Here is an 18,572-nt window from a genome sequence, read left to right on the forward strand (position 1 = left end):
TGTGATTTCCAGCGGTGCACCACTCGCCCCCTCCTCGTTAGAATTATTTTCTACTAGTTCTAACAGGAGATCGCTTCTAACATCCTGTGTACCACTGTCCAGTAGAACTTCTCCCTCATCTGTTACACCAGCATCTTCCCCAAGGCAGCTCTCCCCTCGATTTCCCACTAAAACAGGTTCACATAACACCATCTGCAAATTGTTAATGTCCATCATCTTTGTCACTGAGCTTGTACCCACAGCAGGAGCACCCATCTCATTACAAGAACATTCTGTTACCAGGAGCTCCGGCAAGACTCCCGAAACCTGCTCCCCTACTTCAGTAATGATGTTACCCTTCAAAGAGCCATCGTCCACCTGAATAGCCACTGCTGTATCTTCTCCTTCTTCACCACACACCACGACCTCAGGCATACTCAGCCGAAGGGAATTTTCTGGTTTCCCATCCCTCACGCTCCGACCCACTACCGTGACCTGTCCCTGTTTTCTTGTCCAAATAGCCTTAGAAATTCCAGACTTCCGGCGTTGATACACCCGTTGAAAACCACGACTGGAATGATCTGGACCAGACCCACATGCAGAGGCGCCGGAATCCTTGGCTTTACGCACCAAATGTGCTGCGGAAGTTGACGCTCCAGCATGCAAAGAAAACACAGGGGTCGGAATGGGTCTTAGGCATGATCCAGCTTTAGTTTTAACAATAAACTTGGGCTTTTTAATGGGAAAACCCAGTGGGGCTTTGCCTTTAGAATCATGGGCCATTTTAGAGGATTTGGAGATGGGCCGGGTATCCTTGAAGCCCATAAAGGCCTGCTTGGTCTTAGGAGCAGCGTGAGAAGCAAACTGCTTCTGACTGAAATCCAGGTGTCCTTCCTCCAGCAAGAGAAGATCCGTGAGACAAAGGCCTATCTCCTCGTGCAGAACTGCCAACGACTCCCTTAGCCTACGAACCCCTAGCCTATCACCAGAGAAGACATTGCGTGAAGCAGCGGAAGACGTGTTGGCAGACCTAGCAGCTTCTCTCCTTGGGAATGAGTCCTGCGACTTTCCCGATGCGTGAGACATCAGAGCTGGATTCTTCTTCAACCCCTTCGCCGGAAAAACTTCTCTGGACAGGCTATCGTGAGCCGCCGAAAGAGGAAACATCGACGAAGAAGGGGCCGGACACACAGGAGCCTTTGCATGAGCACGAGAATCCTTAACCGGATCCTGCACCTGATAAAGTTCCTTCTTCTCTGTTTCCTTTGAACCTTCCAACCACCTTGGAATTCTTGCTAACTGCTGACTGGAAGGACCAAACAGCTCTTCATTCCCTGGCTGAGTCGAAGTTAACACCTCTGCAAAACTCCTCCTTGTCTCCGCTTTAGTCCCAGCTAGTAGAACATTCGGTGCACTAATCTGCTTTGTGACCCTGGACTGATCCGCTTGAAGATGACTGATGGCTAGGCGGAGCTCCACCTCAAACCTCTCCCAACCCTCACCGTATCTCCCTTTCGGCACTAAAATGGAACCATATTTCTTCCTGCCCTCATATTCTTCAATAAGCAGGAAAAAACCATGCCTATTAGAGCATTGTTGTCCAAGAATACGTGGGAAGCCAGCAACGGATTGATTCCAAAAGACTCTAGAATCCTGAACCGAAACTAACTCATCAAACGACTTGACCAACCAGACTGCCTCATCTCTACGTAGAAGGATAGACCTCGTCACTCCTTTGCATTTTTCTCGTATCCGAATCCCAGTACAACCACCCACCACCGACAAGTCGAAGTCCTTAGACTCAACAGACAAACGACTCACAGACCACACCATTGTTTTGCAATTTATAGACCCATTACATATATTCTTCTGTAAAATATAAAGGAACATAATTATTTGCATATAAAGGCAAGATTGTGCATTGGAAATTATAAGTTGCAAGTTGGTGCCTGTAAAATATACCTATATATTAAGCATTACATTACCTATAGTATGAAAAACGTGTGCAAGGTTCATTTGTGAGGTGACATGTTCAGCTTATTTTGTTTTCTCTTTGTTACGGAGATTGACACATTGGAGAGTCTTTTAGTAAGATCATAATTGTAACACCCCGATCTTTGTTGGGAAGATGAGAGTAGCTCACATAGAATGTGTGGTTTATAGAAAGAAACCCATGGGTGTTAAGTCTTACATTGGTTACTATGTGAAACTGGGCTTTATAAGTAATTCTAGGGAGGTTTCAAATTGTCTTGTCCTTTTGGAGTGATAGTGCAGATGTGACTAACATTTTTTCCTGGGTTATTGCAAATGGTATCAAAGGGTTTGTTTGTCAAGCAAAATTACAGAACAGCACTGTTCATGTACTTTTTTTTTTTCATTTTTTTTATATTTTCCACTACTAATCAACATCAAAACATTTCCACTTTTTTCACTTTATATATCACATCAATAATTTTTTATTATTATCCAAACAAAAAAATTCACTACAATACAAAATTTTTTCTCTTTTTTATACAAATTCTTTTTATTTTATATTACATCATAACTTTTTACTAATTTCAAAACTAACAACCCCATTACTCTGTTTTGTTCTGTACATTTCTTTGCCAAACAAGCTCAAAATTACCTAGTAATGCGTCATGTGGTACTGTCATCAGCGCATGATGTGTCCCTGACCCAACGTCAGGAGTTTAAGGCAGGGAGTTTGTAACACTCCGGTCTTACATTGGGAAGATGAGAGTAGCCCACATAAAGTGGGTGGTTTATACAAAGAAACTCATGAGTGTTAAGTCATACATTGGTTACTTATTAGGTGAAATTGGACTTTATAAGTGATTTTAGGGAAGCTATAAATTGACTAGTCCTTTTAGGTGATAGTGCAGATGTGGCTAGCGCTTTTTCTGGGTCTTTACAATAATATAGCATGTTGGGACACTACTCAACCCAAGAGCGTAAGCTTATGGTTATGAGTTTGAGCTCAACTATGCTATATTAACCACTCACACTTGTACAATCTTTGCAATGTGTTACTTAATCTTTTTACACTCACATGCATATACTCCACAATCTCCCACTCACGTGTGAGTCCATACCACATTCCTACACTCCCCTCAAACGGAAGCTTTTATCAATCTTATGGGCAGTCTCTAGGATCATTTGTAACCTATGTGGGTTTGCCCGAGCTATGCACCTTTGGCCCTTTGCGTTTGTGCTAGTGCCATGGGCCTTTGCCCACTTACTCTAGGGAACCTCGTTTATGCCTGCACCTTGCACCTTTGTCTCTATCATGGGGGCTTTCATTTTTGCTCATGCCATAAACCTTTGGTCCTTATGCTAGGGACTCTTGTCCATGTTGCACCTAGCACCTTTGTCCCTAGTCTAGGGACCCTCGTTCGTGTCTGTGCAACTCGACCTTACCACACAGCCATTGGATTTGATACCACTTGTTAGGGAGATTGACACATTTGAGAGTCTTTCAATGAGATCATAATATAGCATGTTGGATACCACTAAACTCAAAAGCTTAATCTTAGGGGTTTGAGCCTAACTATGGTATGTTAACCACTTACACTAGTGGCATATTTTCTAATTTGGGATTCAATCTTTTTACACTCACGTGTATACGCAAAATTCTTTAAAGTGGAGGATGCAAAAGCTTATAGCTTTTATTATATCACTTCATTTTGGTTGCTATTTAATAATCAATGAAGTTTATTTTGGAGATATAACTCTTCTAAACTGTTACTTTTAATGTTACCAATATAATTGAGTACATGACACCTAATTCGTCATGTAAACTAAAATTCTCGAGTATTAGATTGAATATGCAATATTTTATAACTATTTTCTTAATATAATCTACCAATTTAGGGGCATCCTTCGGAATAGTTCTAGTGCTAAGGGTATTTGGTTGTTTTTGATATTCTGTATGGCTAAATTGATGGTTAGTCGTTTGCTTGTTGGAAAGGTAGGTTTTGGAGAAGGAGTACGATTATTTTGAAAGCCATCGTCTTGTTTGACTTAGAGAGAGGGATAATAGAGCTCTGGTCTTGAGCTCATTGTTTTCATAGCTTTTGGTTTTGTATTATTTCTGGCTTGCATTAGTATGCTACATTTTTTGATGCTTTAAAACCTCCCTTTGTTTATGAAAAAAGAAAGAAAGTTGATGTGATAGTGAAACCGTGTGATGTGAGAGCACAATGAATTAATCTTTCTCATGGTACTAAAATGTTAATTTATAGCATGAACCCCTAGATTTTCCAATTATCAACAATCAAGACACTAGATGACATCTTGAAAGTGGCTTGAGATACAATTCTGAACAAACTATGTTTTGATATCCGATTACTTATAAAAAACTATGTTTTCATATCATGAAGTTTAACTATATTAATTATTTACTGGATCTATTTAATTGTCTCAAAAGATTGGTAAATAAGTTGGACCAGAAAAGTCTAGGGGAGGCTAAAAATTGACATGGTTTGTCATGATTGCTAAACATGTAACAGAGGATACACCTTACATGGGGGTGAGTGGCAAAAAAGGATTCAGGTAGCCGACCTCAATTATTTGGAATTTGCACTTAGTTGAGTTGAGTTATTTACATTTTTATTATTAAAAGTTTTTCAGGTGGCATGTTGCAATAATGCTTGGAGTCGGCGACAATCCTTTTGAATAATTCACAGAGGAAAAATGGAAAAAGCTAGCTTAGGAAGGGAAAATATCCTTTTCCTTTTTCTGTTTTTGGAAATGTTTTAGTAGAGAAATTAGAATTGGTGGGATTATCAATATAGTTGTTGTGGGGAATGAATGTTTGGATAGTTAGATTTCGATCTGGGGAACCGAGAGTATTGTGTAAATTGGATTTGGAGAAGGCCTATTATCAAGTAAACTGAGAGTTTCTATTATTCTTGTTGAAGAGATGTGGCTTTGGGGAGAGATGGTGAATTTGGATACAATGTATATCTACAATGCGGTTTTCCATTCTCATTAATGGGTCTCCATCTGGTATTTTTTTGTAGTTCACTTTAGGGGTGTACATGTGGATATCTGCACAGTTATTTACAATATCGGCACATGCATCCGCAAAATGCGGATATCACTTTTAAATATCCGCATAATTTTTTTACTATCTGCATCCCGCACATTTATTAAGTACAATTATTATCCGCTATCCGCAAATAGGTAATGGGCCTATTTTAAACACTTTTAAAAATAATTTTGGTTTATTTTTTGTCTTTTGGGCTTATTTTGAAAATATAATGCAACACAAAATATGTAGAGAGTGCCGTAATGGAGAGGATATTCCTTGTGGAGTCAAAATCCTTTGTCCTTTCGGTCTTGGAGGGGGCGTCGGTGGTGCGGGTGGAGGAGAAGCGTCAGGGCTTCCATGGAGCGGTCGTTCTGAGCTCCCATTGTTCTGCATGGCTTGCTTCGACGATGAAAACACTTTTGGGCTTTCCTGGAGAACAAGAGTTTATCAAGTCTTACAGGGAAGGTCCGAAGTTGTTGATTGCTCGGAGAGGTGGCAACAAAGACGGCCAGTTCTTAGAGGCGGCGGTGTTTGGGTTGGGAGGTCGGAGAGGTTTCGTTCTGATCCCGGAGGGTCGCGGAGGTTGGGGCTGGCGCAAGTTTTCCGGGGAGTTGAGTAAGATTTCTGCCTTTCTCTCTGCTGTGGTGGGTTGTGGGAGGTGGTCCTCGGTTGCGACGGACAGTCTGGGTGGGAAGAAGGAAGGGGAAACGCTGGGCTGTTCTGTCGATAGGTCGGGGCCTTCATATGTGACAGTGGTGAGTTCGGCTCTGGTGCCGGCAGCAAAGGTGACGCCTTTCCCTGTGAAGGTGACCCCTCCGGATGGTCCGTTGGATTTGGACAAACCTCTTCCGATGGGTAAGCAGCTTCGTCATCCGAGTTTCTCTGCATGAGGTGGGGCATTTCCAGATAGGGGTTTTTTTTGGAATTTGAACTTGCACACGTGGAGAAACTTGCTCGTTAGTTTATATTTGGCTTTGGGCCGGGTTTTTGGGAGAAGGTTGGGGCGGTCCTCTGGGTCTAGGAAGGGCCTTTTTCGTAAAGGCCTTCGTTTGGGTCGGTTCACTCTGAGACCAAGACCTAAACCTAAAGTTTTGCAGCAGCCGAAAGGTTTGTTGGGTGCGACTTCGACGGCCGTTCGTGGGAGTTTTCTTCGGCCAGAGATATCGACGGCGGCAGATTATGGGTTGGGTCAGGAGGTGCCAAGTTTTGGATGTGGGTCGTTTCCGGCGGTTGTTCCCGCCATGTCTCCCTCCCCTTTCGCTTTCCACCCTTCGCCGGCTTTGGATTTGCTACCTCCGGCGTCCATGGACGTCGCACCGATTCCGGTTAGGTCTAAAGTGGATTCTGTTCACGCCTCTCTTCCATACTCTTCAGTCGGGGCTGGTACTGGGATGGCCGATTTTCCTTCTCCATCAGGCGCGGTTGTGTTGGGAGAGAAGATCCGTTCTTTTCCTGTTTTGCAACCTTCCAAGCCTTTCCAGAGATACTACAGAAAGGCTAGAGATCTCAGGGTAGGCCATTCTGTGAATTGGAACGAGGTGTTGCTAGCTGACTCATTGGAAGCTTCGAAGACGTCTGTATGGAAGGGTTCAGTTACAGAGCCTCCAATGAAGAAGTTTGCGGGTTCAGAGAAGAAAAGCTTCCTTCGGAAGGGGTTCCTCAACCCTCCGTCTCGGGTGGTCAAGGATGTTGGAGTGGGAAGTCTTCCCTCCCCCCCAAGCTGTCCTCCACCCGTAGAGGGCAATGGATTTTCTCCTTCTCGGAATTGGCCTGGTGGTTTTGATCTAAATGGGGAGCTTGCTGTTTGGGAGAAGGACGATTTTTGGGAAGGGTTACCATTGGACTGGGAGATGGATGGTGTTCAAGATGAGGAGTCTTTGGCTATTTTGGATGCCTTGGAAGAAGATATCCATCGGGACAAAATGATTGCTCGCCAAAAGACAAAAGGCAAGAGGGAGCTCCTGAATTTGAAGAGCTCTATCAATTATGGCGATGCTAGCACTTCCTCCAAGCGTGGGAAAGGAAAAGCTCTCATGATGTAGGGAGTCTTAGTTTGGGGGCTTTCGGGGTAGGTTTGGGTGCTTGGTAGGGGTTGTTTTTGTATTTGGGGAGCTTCTTTTGTTTGTTGGGTTATTGTTGGGTGTTTGGATTGCTTGGTAGGGGTTGTTTTTGTATTTGGGGAGCTTCTTTTGTTTCTTGGGTGTATGTTGGGGGCTTACCTTTGGGTTTTTGGGGCCTCTCTTTGTTTTTGGGTTTTCCTTTGTTTTTGTGGGCTAGCTGAGTTGTTCCTCTGTATACTTCTTGTGTACTTAGGGCGCTTTACGCTTTTTTAATAAAATCTTCTTACTTATAAAAAAAAAAAATATATGTAGAACCGAGAAAAAGGCGATAATGGATACAACCTCAAAATATTCATGATAATCAATACTCACAAAAAAACACCTTTATGTTTTTTTGTCCATGATTCAATGAACATAACAATCAAGCTAGCAAACATAAAAAACATAAATTACAAATCCAACATAAAAAAAAAAAAAAATAATAAATAAATATTATAAATTCATAACATAAAAATAGAAATTGTCTAAATATTACACATTCATAAGTGGAATATATATAAAAATATAAAAAAGTAAATATTAGATATAAAGAGTTGTTATTATCCGCATCTGCAAACCCTAAAACCGTTATCTACATCCACACTTGCGGATATTGATTTTTGCTATCCACATCTGCAGTGTGGATAGCGGACACGTGCGGTTAATATCCCCCCGCATGTACACCCCTAGTTCGCGTGGATTACAACAGGGGAACTCGTTATCTCCTTTATTGTTTGTGTTTTTATGGAGGTATTAAGTAGGATGATTTCTGCAATTGTGGATAATGGGCTCTTTTCAGAATTTTTGTTGGGCGTGAGGAATCATGAGGAGATGATAGTATTTCATTTGTTGTTTGTAGATGATACTTTGTTCTTTTGTGAGCCTATTTGTGAACAACTTCGTAATTTACGGTGTCTATTCTTATGTTTTGAAGTGGTGTTGGGGTTGAAGATAAACTTATCCAACTAAGAGATTGTTCTTATAGGCAATGTGGGTGATGTAGAAGGGTTGACAACCATTCTTAGGTTTTGAGTGGCTTCATTGGCAATGAAGTATTTGGGTCTTTCTCTGGGAGCTCCTTACAAGGCTTCTACCATTTGGAATGACATTATTGAGAAGATGGGACATCGGTCGGCAGGTTGGAAGAGGCTTTATCCATCAAGGGATGCAAGTTGACTTTGATAAAAGTTAGTCTCTTGAATTTACCAATGTATTATTTGACCCTTTTCCTTATTCCGGTAGGGGTGGCTAATAGATTGGAAAAACCTTAGAGGGATTTTTTTTTGGGGTATTGGTGAAGAGTTTAAGTTTCATTTGGTGAAGTGGTCGAAAATATGTACTCCAATCATCTTAGGGGGTTTGGGGTTGAAGAATATGATTCAGTTTAACCGAGCTCTTTTGGGTCAGTGGTTGTGGCGGTATGTTACGAAGAGGGAGGCTCTATGGAGATCGGTGGTGGATGCTAAATGTGAGAGTTTGGGGGGAGGTTAGTGTTCTAAGGAGGTTGCGGGCCCTATGGTGTGGGAGCGGGGAAAAGTAAAAGGAGGGGGTGGGAAGGTTTTTCTAAATTTGTGAAGTATGAGGTGGGAGATGGATCTATGATGTGGTTTTGGATGATTCATGGTATGGGGAGCAGCCTTTAAAATTCTCTTTTCCGGAATTATTCGCTATTACTCATTGTAAGGATGCGTTAGTGGCGGATTGTATGCAGTTTTGGAATTGAAACATTCATTGAAAATATTTTATTTACAAGACCTATGCATGATTGGGAGGTGGAAGTGGTCTTTGATTTCTTTGAGTTATTTTCCCAAAGAGAAAGGCAAGGTGGTTAGAATTAAATGTGTTGGATTCCTTCTAAAAGGAAATCGTTTGAAGTGAAGTTTACTATCATGTGTTATCTCCTCCGGTGAGTTTCCCGTTTCCTTGGAAAAGTATTCGGAAGTTAAGGCTCCCTCGAGAGGCGTTCTTTGCGTGGATGGCTGCTTTAGGAAAAATTTTAACTTTGGATAATTTATGAAAGAGGCTTGTTATTATGATGGATTGGCGTTGTATATGTAAGAAAAGTGGGGAATCTGTTGATTATCTTCTTCTTCATTGTGAGGTTGCAAGAGAATTATGAAGCTCATTTTTTTAGTTGTTTGGGGTTCTATGGGTTATGCCTTGAAGGGTGAGAGATTTGTCGGTGTGTTAGAGGGGACAATTGGGACAACACAATGTTTTGGAATTGTGGAAGTTGGTTCCTTTATGTTTAATGTGGTGTATTTGGAGAGAAAAGAACGCAATGAGCTTTTAAGATCGTGAGATGGTGATGTTAGAGTTAAAGAATTTGTTGTTCCAATCCCTTTATACATGGATAGTAGCGTTGATTAGATTGCTTGTTTCTAATTTCTTTGAGTTTTTGGAGTTTGTTCTTCTTTTTCCATACTTTAGGCTTGCACTTCTCTGGGGTTTTAATGAATTTGAATTACTTATCAAAAACACCTCTAGTTCGTTCCCCCCTATAAAAGTGTTTGGAAGGTTAAGGCCTCGCCACTCATTGCTTTATTCACTTGGATGGCAGCTTTGGGTAGAATCTTCACGGTTGATAATCTTAGAAGGTGAGGTTTCACCCTCTTAAACTAATGTTGCCTGTGCAAAATGAATGAGGAGACGGTAAATTACTTCCTCATCCATTGTGAGTATACTAGTGATTTAGAAATTTTTTCACTTAGTTCTCAACTTATTCGGAGTTTAGTTGGTTTATGCCTAACAACATTCTAGAGCTACTTCATTGTTGGAAGACTCCCAAAGAAGCTATCCGGAAAGTTATTCCTGCACTCTTAGTATGGATCATTTGGAGAGAAAGGAACCAACGCCTTTTTGAGGAATGCAAGTCTAATGTGCTTAGTTTAAAATTTGTCCTTTTGAGATGTCTCTTGGATTGGGCTGTAGTATATTTTCCTAATCTCTGCCCTCTTCAAACTTATATAGATTTTGTTAACTTTTTGAATTTTCAACACTTTTTAGGATGGTCGTATCTCTTGTATACTTTTCGTGTACAAGTGTTTTGCCTTTTCTTTTAATTAATTATTATTCTTAAAAAATGTATATATATTCTTCTCTTAAAATTTTTTAGTACTTGAAATGATCAGGTGGAAGAAGTGATATTCTTGAAAGAAAAACTGATTGATCAATATTTCAGTTCTCAAAAGATGTGGGAAAGCTTTTGAGAATTTTTTGTTTTGTTTAATATATCTCAGTCATTTCTTGCATTGTTGGTAGTAGTTAAGTTCTTTTTATAAAAAAATTGGAATAATTAATTTTATAATATTTTATTGCTTTAAATCTCCTCTTGTGATCAAATAAGTAGGCCAAGTACATGTGGAATAATCTAGGACAATTGAATAGCCTATCAAAATAGCACAAGAAATTTAGTTTTTAATTTGAAATAACTAATTAGTAATTTTTTTTTTTTTAATTTTTTGAATTTCTTTCCAATAGTTTTGGGGCACAAATATTTATAAATTGATTTGGAATAATCAATTTATTATTTTCCAGGTGTCAAGTTGAAGTCGACAGACCTGTTTCTTTTTTTTTGATAAGTAATTGCAATTTTATTAAAAAAACAGCGTTAAGCGCCCCTAGTACACATGGAGTATACAAGAAGCAAAAGCTTCACCACTGACCCGACAAGAAACAACCCAACTCTAAGCCCCTAATAATAGTGTTATTATTATCTTTATGCATGGATTTGTGATACTAATGTAAATGATAGTGTCTTGGTGGATCATGGGCTATTATTGTGGACATCTATATCTGGGAAGGTTGTGGAAGGATTAAGAAAGAAAAGCTTCACCACTGACCCGACAAGAAACAACCCAACTTTAAGCCCCTAATAATAGTGTTATTATTATCTTTATGCATGGATTTGTGATACTAATGTAAATGATAGTGTCTTGGTGGATCATGGGCTATTATTGTGGACATCTATATCTGGGAAGGTTGTGGAAGGATTAAGAAAGAAACTGGTCTAAGAAGGTGGAACATTTTAAAAAGATGCAACAAACTTTCATGAATAAGACTGTAAACTTTGTATAAGTGCTGAAGAGATGTGTCTGAAATTCCAATAATTTTAAAGGGTCAAGAAAAAATCTGGTGAATCTGTTGGTAGTGGCATATGTAATTTTTTTAGTATGTGGTCGAAAAGCTGTTCCACAGTTTCACAGAGTATATCTTTTTTCTGGGTTCGAAAGTAAAAACAAAGTACAGATGAGGGAGGGACTTTGAGGAGGTATGTGGTCAAAAAGCAGTTTCACAGAGTGAATATCCTTGTTCAGGGTTCGAAAGTAAAAAGAGGGTACAAATGAGGAACTTTGATCAGGTTGGCAAGCTCATAAAGGATGTAACACAACCAGTGAGGCCAAATAGAAGCTGTATGGCGATTGATATTATGCAATACATTCTGAAAGACAAGTGGAAGTTTTCTGAAAATGTTTAAAGCCAAAGTCTGAACCAAACTATCAGTCTTAATTATTTGCATGTTTGAATTTTGTATCCTTTGAGAAGTTACTACATTTTCCATGGTTTTTTTTTTTCTTGATAAATAAAGAATGAAGTGCAAGTTTAACAAAAATCTTTTGACGTAGTTGATGTGGTATGAAGTTATTGTTTTGCTATTTATGAGAACCTCTCTTGTTTTTCTTTTTTCTTTTTTCTTTTTTCTCTTTTTTTTTTTTATTTTTTTTCTTTTTTCTAGAAAGAATGAATTTTTGGATCTGTCTGAATGATGACTCTTTTGATGACATTCAGGTGACATACATGGTCAATATTCTGATCTTTTAAGGCTTTTTGAGTATGGTGGATTACCTCCTAAAGCCAACTACTTATTTTTGGGGGATTATGTGGATCGAGGCAAGCAAAGTTTAGAAACAATTTGTCTACTCCTAGCATATAAAATAAAATATCCTGAGAACTTTTTCCTCTTGAGGGGAAACCACGAATGTGCTTCTATCAATCGTATATATGGCTTTTATGATGAATGTAAGAGAAGATTTAATATCAGGTTATGGAAGACATTCACAGACTGCTTTAACTGCCTGCCAGTTGCAGCCCTAATTGACGAAAAAATTCTCTGCATGCATGGGGGTCTTTCTCCGGATCTGCAAAATTTGGATCAGATTAGAAATTTACAGCGGCCAACTGATGTACCAGACACAGGTTTGCTCTGTGATCTTCTCTGGTCTGATCCCAGTAATGATATTCAAGATTGGGGAATGAATGATAGGGGAGTTTCATATACATTTGGTGCTGACAAGGTGACGGAGTTTCTTCAGAAGCACGATTTGGATCTCGTTTGTCGTGCTCACCAGGTTTCACCTGCCATAGTGCAATTTATTACTGATAGTTTTCAGAGTTGAGTCCATATCGTCTTCCCTTCTGGTAGAACTGTACAGAATATATCTCCTAAAGCCAAACATATTTCTCTGTCAGGAGTATGATAGTCATTTTGCAGGAACTAATGCTTTTCGTGAAATATGGAGCAATTATATTCTATTGGATACTTGTCAAAATTTCTAAATTTTAGACCTCTTGGGTACTTGCATCTTTTTAGATGCGATGCCTCCACCCCTTTGTTTTAATGATTTTACCATTGGTTGCTTCATTCTGTACGGTCCTATGCTGGGTATAGAGGATATGATCTTTCATAAAGTTTAGCACCTCTATGTAGTTAGTGTTCTTGTATTATATTTTTGGCAGGTTGTAGAGGACGGCTATGAGTTCTTTGCCAACCGACAACTTGTTACTATATTTTCAGCACCTAATTATTGTGGGGAGTTTGACAATGCCGGTGCCATGATGAGTGTGGATGAGACACTAATGTGCTCCTTCCAAATATTAAAGCCTGCAGATAAAAAGTCGAAGTTCAACTTTGGGAGCATGCCAACAGCCAAACCTGGAAATTCTCCAACAGGGATTTTTGGGAGTACAACTACAGCTAAGCCTGGAAACCCCCCAACTGGAGTGAAGGTAAATGTGCCCTTTTTACGTAGAAAGACAAATTTAGGTTAACTATTGGAAGCTTCTTGATAGAATTTGCATGAAGTTCTTCCCATTACTATGTAGTTCTTATTACATCTTTCTCAAATTTAGATTGTTTTTAACTTGTTAGATAGAGTGGTATGCTAACTTCATTGTGCTGTTACAAATTTCTATTTTGGGATGTTTCAAAATGTTTCTCCACATAAAAAGTCAAACAACAATATGTATTTATTCACATACTACCCTTTATTGTATTGTTATTACATGCTAAAAGAATTATTGTTTCTTGAGTTGAGAAGTAGAACCGAGGACAGAAAGGGGAGCCTAGTGGTCAAAGGGCGGGCTTCGGTACAATTTTGTACTTGAGAGCTTTTCTGGATTACCTAATACACGGTTCTGATGGGTGGGGTCATGTATTCGGGGTTTACTCCCCAAAGGTGGGTCCAAAGGGCCCAAAAAAAGTAGAGAACATGTGTCAAGCATCTAATGCACTCTTCGTAAACATTGTGCTATATCCAAAGTGACTATAGCTATACGATTGAGAAATTAAAATATATTTATCATTAAACTAAAAGTAATTTCACTTTTTCTTTAAGCAGTTGTGGTGGGGCGATATTTCTTTTGAAATTACCTTAGTCGCTGATGGGTAGTATGTATTTAAGCATTATGATGGTTTTACTGAGCTAGGCTTGTTTTAGCTAATTCCCGTCTTCTTCTGATGGAATTGTACTTTAAAGGATTAATACCATATGTAGTCTTCATACTGTTCTTTTGCATATTCCCTCGTTACGTTGTTATTTTGATTCATAAGATTGAATTGAAGACCTGCTCGAGTCTTACCGCAATCCATTGCCATCTGATCCAAGGACCAAGAGCTCTCTACAACCCACATTTGGCCTCCGTGTATTGTTTTTATATATATATATTTATAAATAATCGAATATCAATAAAAGCGCAAAAGGTGCAACCTAAGTATGCATGGAGTATACAAGAGATACATCTAGCTAGAAAGAGAAAATAAGTCGAGAAAACCATGAAAACTAGTCAAATTAAAAAGATCTAAGGCAGCTGTCCAGCGGTAAAGAAATTTTGAAAAAGAACAACTTTAGTTCTACCACTGTCCTCTTGCAATCTTCAAAACTTCTATAATTTCTTTTCTTCACCACAAAAGGCAGAACGAAACCATTTTCCAGACAACTACACTTTGAGGACCGCCTCCCAAACCTCTTCAACAAGCGAAAAGGTCTACTACTCTTCTAAGCATAATCCAAGCTAACCCAACTCGACTAAAAATGTCACTCCACAAGAGCGGCTGCCCAAGCAAAAAACGCTGCTCTCAAGGGGGCCTTCTACCACCAAATACTCTTCCAAGGAAACAGAGCGTTATCATAAGGAACAAGGACGTTATATAAAGATTTAACATCAGACATTCATTTACTGGAAAGGGCCCAATGACGCTTGTCTTTACCTCCCTGTCTCATTCTAAAGGAATACAACAAATTGAAAAATGAAGTAAAGAAATCTACTTCCCAATCGTGAGCCGTCTTGATAAAGCTTACATTCCACTGATGTGAACCACTAGATAACTCCAAATGGTTTGCGACAAAAGCATCCTTTTACTCTAGCAATACTATACAAATATGGGAAAGTATCCTTAAGGACCTGATCTCCACATCACATATGCCTAAATTTAATCTTGGAGCCATCTCCCATCTCAAACTTGGTGTAATTAAAAAACACCCCCAATCCCTCGTGATATTTTTCCACAACCCCTCCCCTTACGACTCATGAACCTCATTAGAACACCACAAGCCCCACGAGCTGCCATATTTGGAGGCCACTACGACTCTCCACAAAGCCTCTCTCTCATGCAAATAGTGCCAAAGTAGCTTTTCGAAAGTAGCTAGGTTGAACAGAAGCAAGTTTTAGACCCCCAACTCTTAGGGGGGGGGGGGGGGGGGGGGGGGAACCCTGGACAAATTGACCAGATATTTGAACTCATCACGTAGCCCACCCCTTAAGAAGTCCTGGTATAACTTCTCTATGCTGTTGGCAACACCAGCTGGAAGGGAAAAAAGAGACATGAAATACATAGGCAAATTGGAAAGGGTATTCTTGATTAAGGTAATCCTTCTACCCTTAGACAGGTACATCATTTTCCATCCAACCCAGCGGCTCTCGATCTTCTCGATAACACCATCCCAAATCGATTTGGCCTTACATGGAGCTCCCAATGGAAGACCAAGATACTTCAAAAGCAAAGACGACACCACACAACACAGAATATTGGCCAGCCCATCCATATTTTTAACATTTTTCATAGGAACCTACTTTGACTTTGCCAAATTAATTTTCAAACCAAATATAGCTTCGAAGCATAATAATAAGGGCCATAAGGCACATAGGTAATGGATGTGATTTGGGTTAGCCTTGCAAAATATCAAGGTGTCATCCACAAATAGAACATGGAAAATGTGAATAGCACTTCTAGACCCCACAAAAACGCCTGAAAGAAAGCTCCCATCTACAATAGCAATAAGCATTTTACTAAGAGCCTCCATAACAATGACTAAGATCAGAGGAGACAAAGGATCTCCTTGTCTGAAACCACATGAGTTACAGAAAAAACTGGAGGGAGTGCCATTTTCCAAAATAGAAAAGCACATCAAAAAAATACAATGTGCTATCCAATTACACCATTTCTCCTCAAAACCACACCTCCTCTGCAAGTACAATAGAACTCCTAGTTGACATGATTATAGGCCTTCTCAATATCCAATTTGGAAAGCATGTCACTAGATCTGATCCTGCTATTCAGGCATTCATTAGCTATAAGAACGGAGTCTAGAATTTTCCTGCCTTTGACAAATGCATTTTGAGGTTTCGAAATTATCTTCTCTACAATCCCTTTAAACCTATTGGCAAGAACATTGGCAATAATCTTATAAACCCCACTCACTAGACTAATAATCTTAATACACCTCCTCTGTATATTGTTATGGGTCCCTTATTTATGACTTGTAAAGAAAATACCTAATCTATTGCTCATGTTACATCAATATGAACTGTAAGCTTTGTCCTGAAGCATTCCTTTTCTTTTATGTGTACCTTAATCCTTAGAGCCAAAAACCTCCAATTGTTCTTAAATTTATGAACAAAGTTCTGCATTGTGAAGTTGGTTTCTTAAAACTAGAACACACCGCATGGAATTAGCGGAGGTGTAGCAACAGTTGTGCCTAATGATGGAACTTGGCACTTTGAATCTGTTTGTTGGAGAGAGAGTGAGAAAAATGATAAGAGAGGAAGGAAAGTGGAGGGTTGATGGGTATTTTCTTGTTTTATAAGGAAAAATGGGGTGAAAGGAAATGGGGTATAAGGAGGATTTTCCACTCAGGCCCACATTATTTTATCCTCTCAAATGTGGAAGGAAAAGGGTTGGGAAATTGGAATGAGACAAAAGGCTTGTGATGTGATCAATATTCCCTGTAGGCTGTATGTACCACAAAAAGAAATAAACTTGTTAATTATTTAAGGTTTTAATGGCATTCATCATCTTTCCTCACATCCTTCTCTACTACCATACAAAGGAATGGGATTTCTATTTTTCATCCTTTTCACTTTTCCATCCTTTCTACCTACGAAATACTTGGTCAATAAAAAATATTCATCTTTCATTTTCTTGCGTCCTTACCTCTTCTTTCATCTCCCAATTTCATCCTACCTATCAACTGAACCCTTAAAATGGTGAGAGTTGAAATTTCTCATGGTTTTGCACATATCCCTCTAGCCCTCTATTAGATTTTATTGTTTTTCCCTCAACTTATGTAGCAAGTGAGTAATACGCGATTATCTCTTATACTTTGGGGAACAAACTCATATTTTCTGCCTTGGTGAGTAGTGAATGGCTGCAATCAAAGACATGATTCATTTATTTTTCTGTATATGCAACAAAATTTCTTCCACATCTGTGATGACTTCCCTTTGTTTATTCTTATACACAGAAATTTTAAACAAGGTATTGTAAGATTCGATTCTGCTTATGGATATTTTATTTTGGGATTTGAAAGAACCCATATGGATCATTGTGCTTGCTTGTGTATATATCACACAAGACGTAATCTGATCATAACAAGTCCTGCTGTCACTGCTTTTGATCTCTGTCCTTTTATTGTCAGATTAATGATGCATCCCATATAAGTAACTGGTTTTTTTTTTTTTTTGGCTTTGCAGTCCTTCCTTGGGGCAATATGAGATTTGTTTTGATGGATAGAGGTGGAGCCTGGAGCCACACCCCAGTTGGGTCAGAAACACAAATGGGAGGCCACTTTATGAGCTTGAGGTCCATTTAATTTAACTATAAAATGTCGAAAATTGTACAAAATTGGAAGGAAAATATCATTAGAAACTAATACAAAAAGATTGTTTTCCTTGATACGAAGTTGTGTTTGAAGAGATGGTAAGGCTGTAATCCTTTTTCTTCCTGCTTGTACACTAGCTATATGAATTGTTAGCTTAAAATGTTTCACCCACGTTTGCTATGAAACCGTGAAAGATTGATTCAGGGACACAAGAATGTTCAAAAAATGTCTCATGTTTTCTTTTAATATTTTATTTTATTTTATTTTTCTTGGGAAAATAGTGGGCACCAAATAATTTTTATGTCTGCCTTTTGTTTTCAGCAAACATCAAGCTTTAGCACACGTAAAGAAAAGGAAAATATTTTATTATTTTTCAAATTCTAAATGATAATGAAGATGCTTACTTATGCTGCAAGTCTCAAGGAACTATTAATTGATTTCAGAAATTTGAGCAAGACTATGTGATAGGGTAAAGGTGGTTATTAAACGCTAACAACCGGATAACCGTCTAGACTAGTTGTGGTTATCGGTTATGGGGATTAACAAAAAGGGTTAATCACCAGGTAATCGGTTTTAATAATATATTATATATTAACAGTTGTTAAATTAGATGATGGATGAGGGTCAAATTAAACTTGGTGCATTTCACAGATGGCCAACCCACAATTAACGCTTGGGTAAGGAAGTGGCTGAACTAGATACATGCTTGCTATGTGTTTTTGCTCACAAATTGATGGATGAGTTGACTTAAGAGTTGTAATTAAAGCATAATTTTTACTTTTTATTTTTTTTTATTTTTTTATTTTTATTTTCTGTTCGGAATTAAAGCATAATTGATATAGGCTATATGCCATTCCTAGTTCCTGTAACAATTTTACAAATTGTAAAATTGTATCTTCAACAGCCCCGGAACACCTTGCACTAGGTCACAAAAATATGTTTAAAATAACAAATATTTTGGAAAGTACAATGTAGTTGAAGTCACGCTTCATTCTTTATACACCTTTGTAACCTTTTCCCTATTGGCTTAGAAAAAAAAAAAGAAAAAAGAAAAAAAAAAGCTTCATTCTTATAGAAGCTTCTCCT

At 38.8% G+C, this 18,572-nt stretch overlaps 1 protein-coding gene across 1 annotated transcript in view; it reads left to right on the forward strand.

The window, feature by feature from the left end:
* The window catches only part of LOC133851425 (serine/threonine-protein phosphatase PP1-like), a 28,146-nt gene extending 10,382 nt beyond the window's left edge, over positions 1-17,764 (forward strand). Inside the window, exons 2-4 of the mRNA XM_062287853.1 lie at positions 11,899-12,458; positions 12,847-13,116; positions 17,359-17,764. Coding sequence (XP_062143837.1) covers positions 11,899-12,458; positions 12,847-13,116; positions 17,359-17,379 — 851 coding nt within the window. The 3' untranslated portion in view covers positions 17,380-17,764. The remainder of the gene's footprint in view (positions 1-11,898; positions 12,459-12,846; positions 13,117-17,358) is intronic.
* Positions 17,765-18,572: the final 808 nt, after the last annotated feature.

Source organism: Alnus glutinosa, chromosome 12, assembly GCF_958979055.1.
Source record: "Alnus glutinosa chromosome 12, dhAlnGlut1.1, whole genome shotgun sequence".
Lineage (NCBI taxonomy): Eukaryota > Viridiplantae > Streptophyta > Magnoliopsida > Fagales > Betulaceae > Alnus > Alnus glutinosa.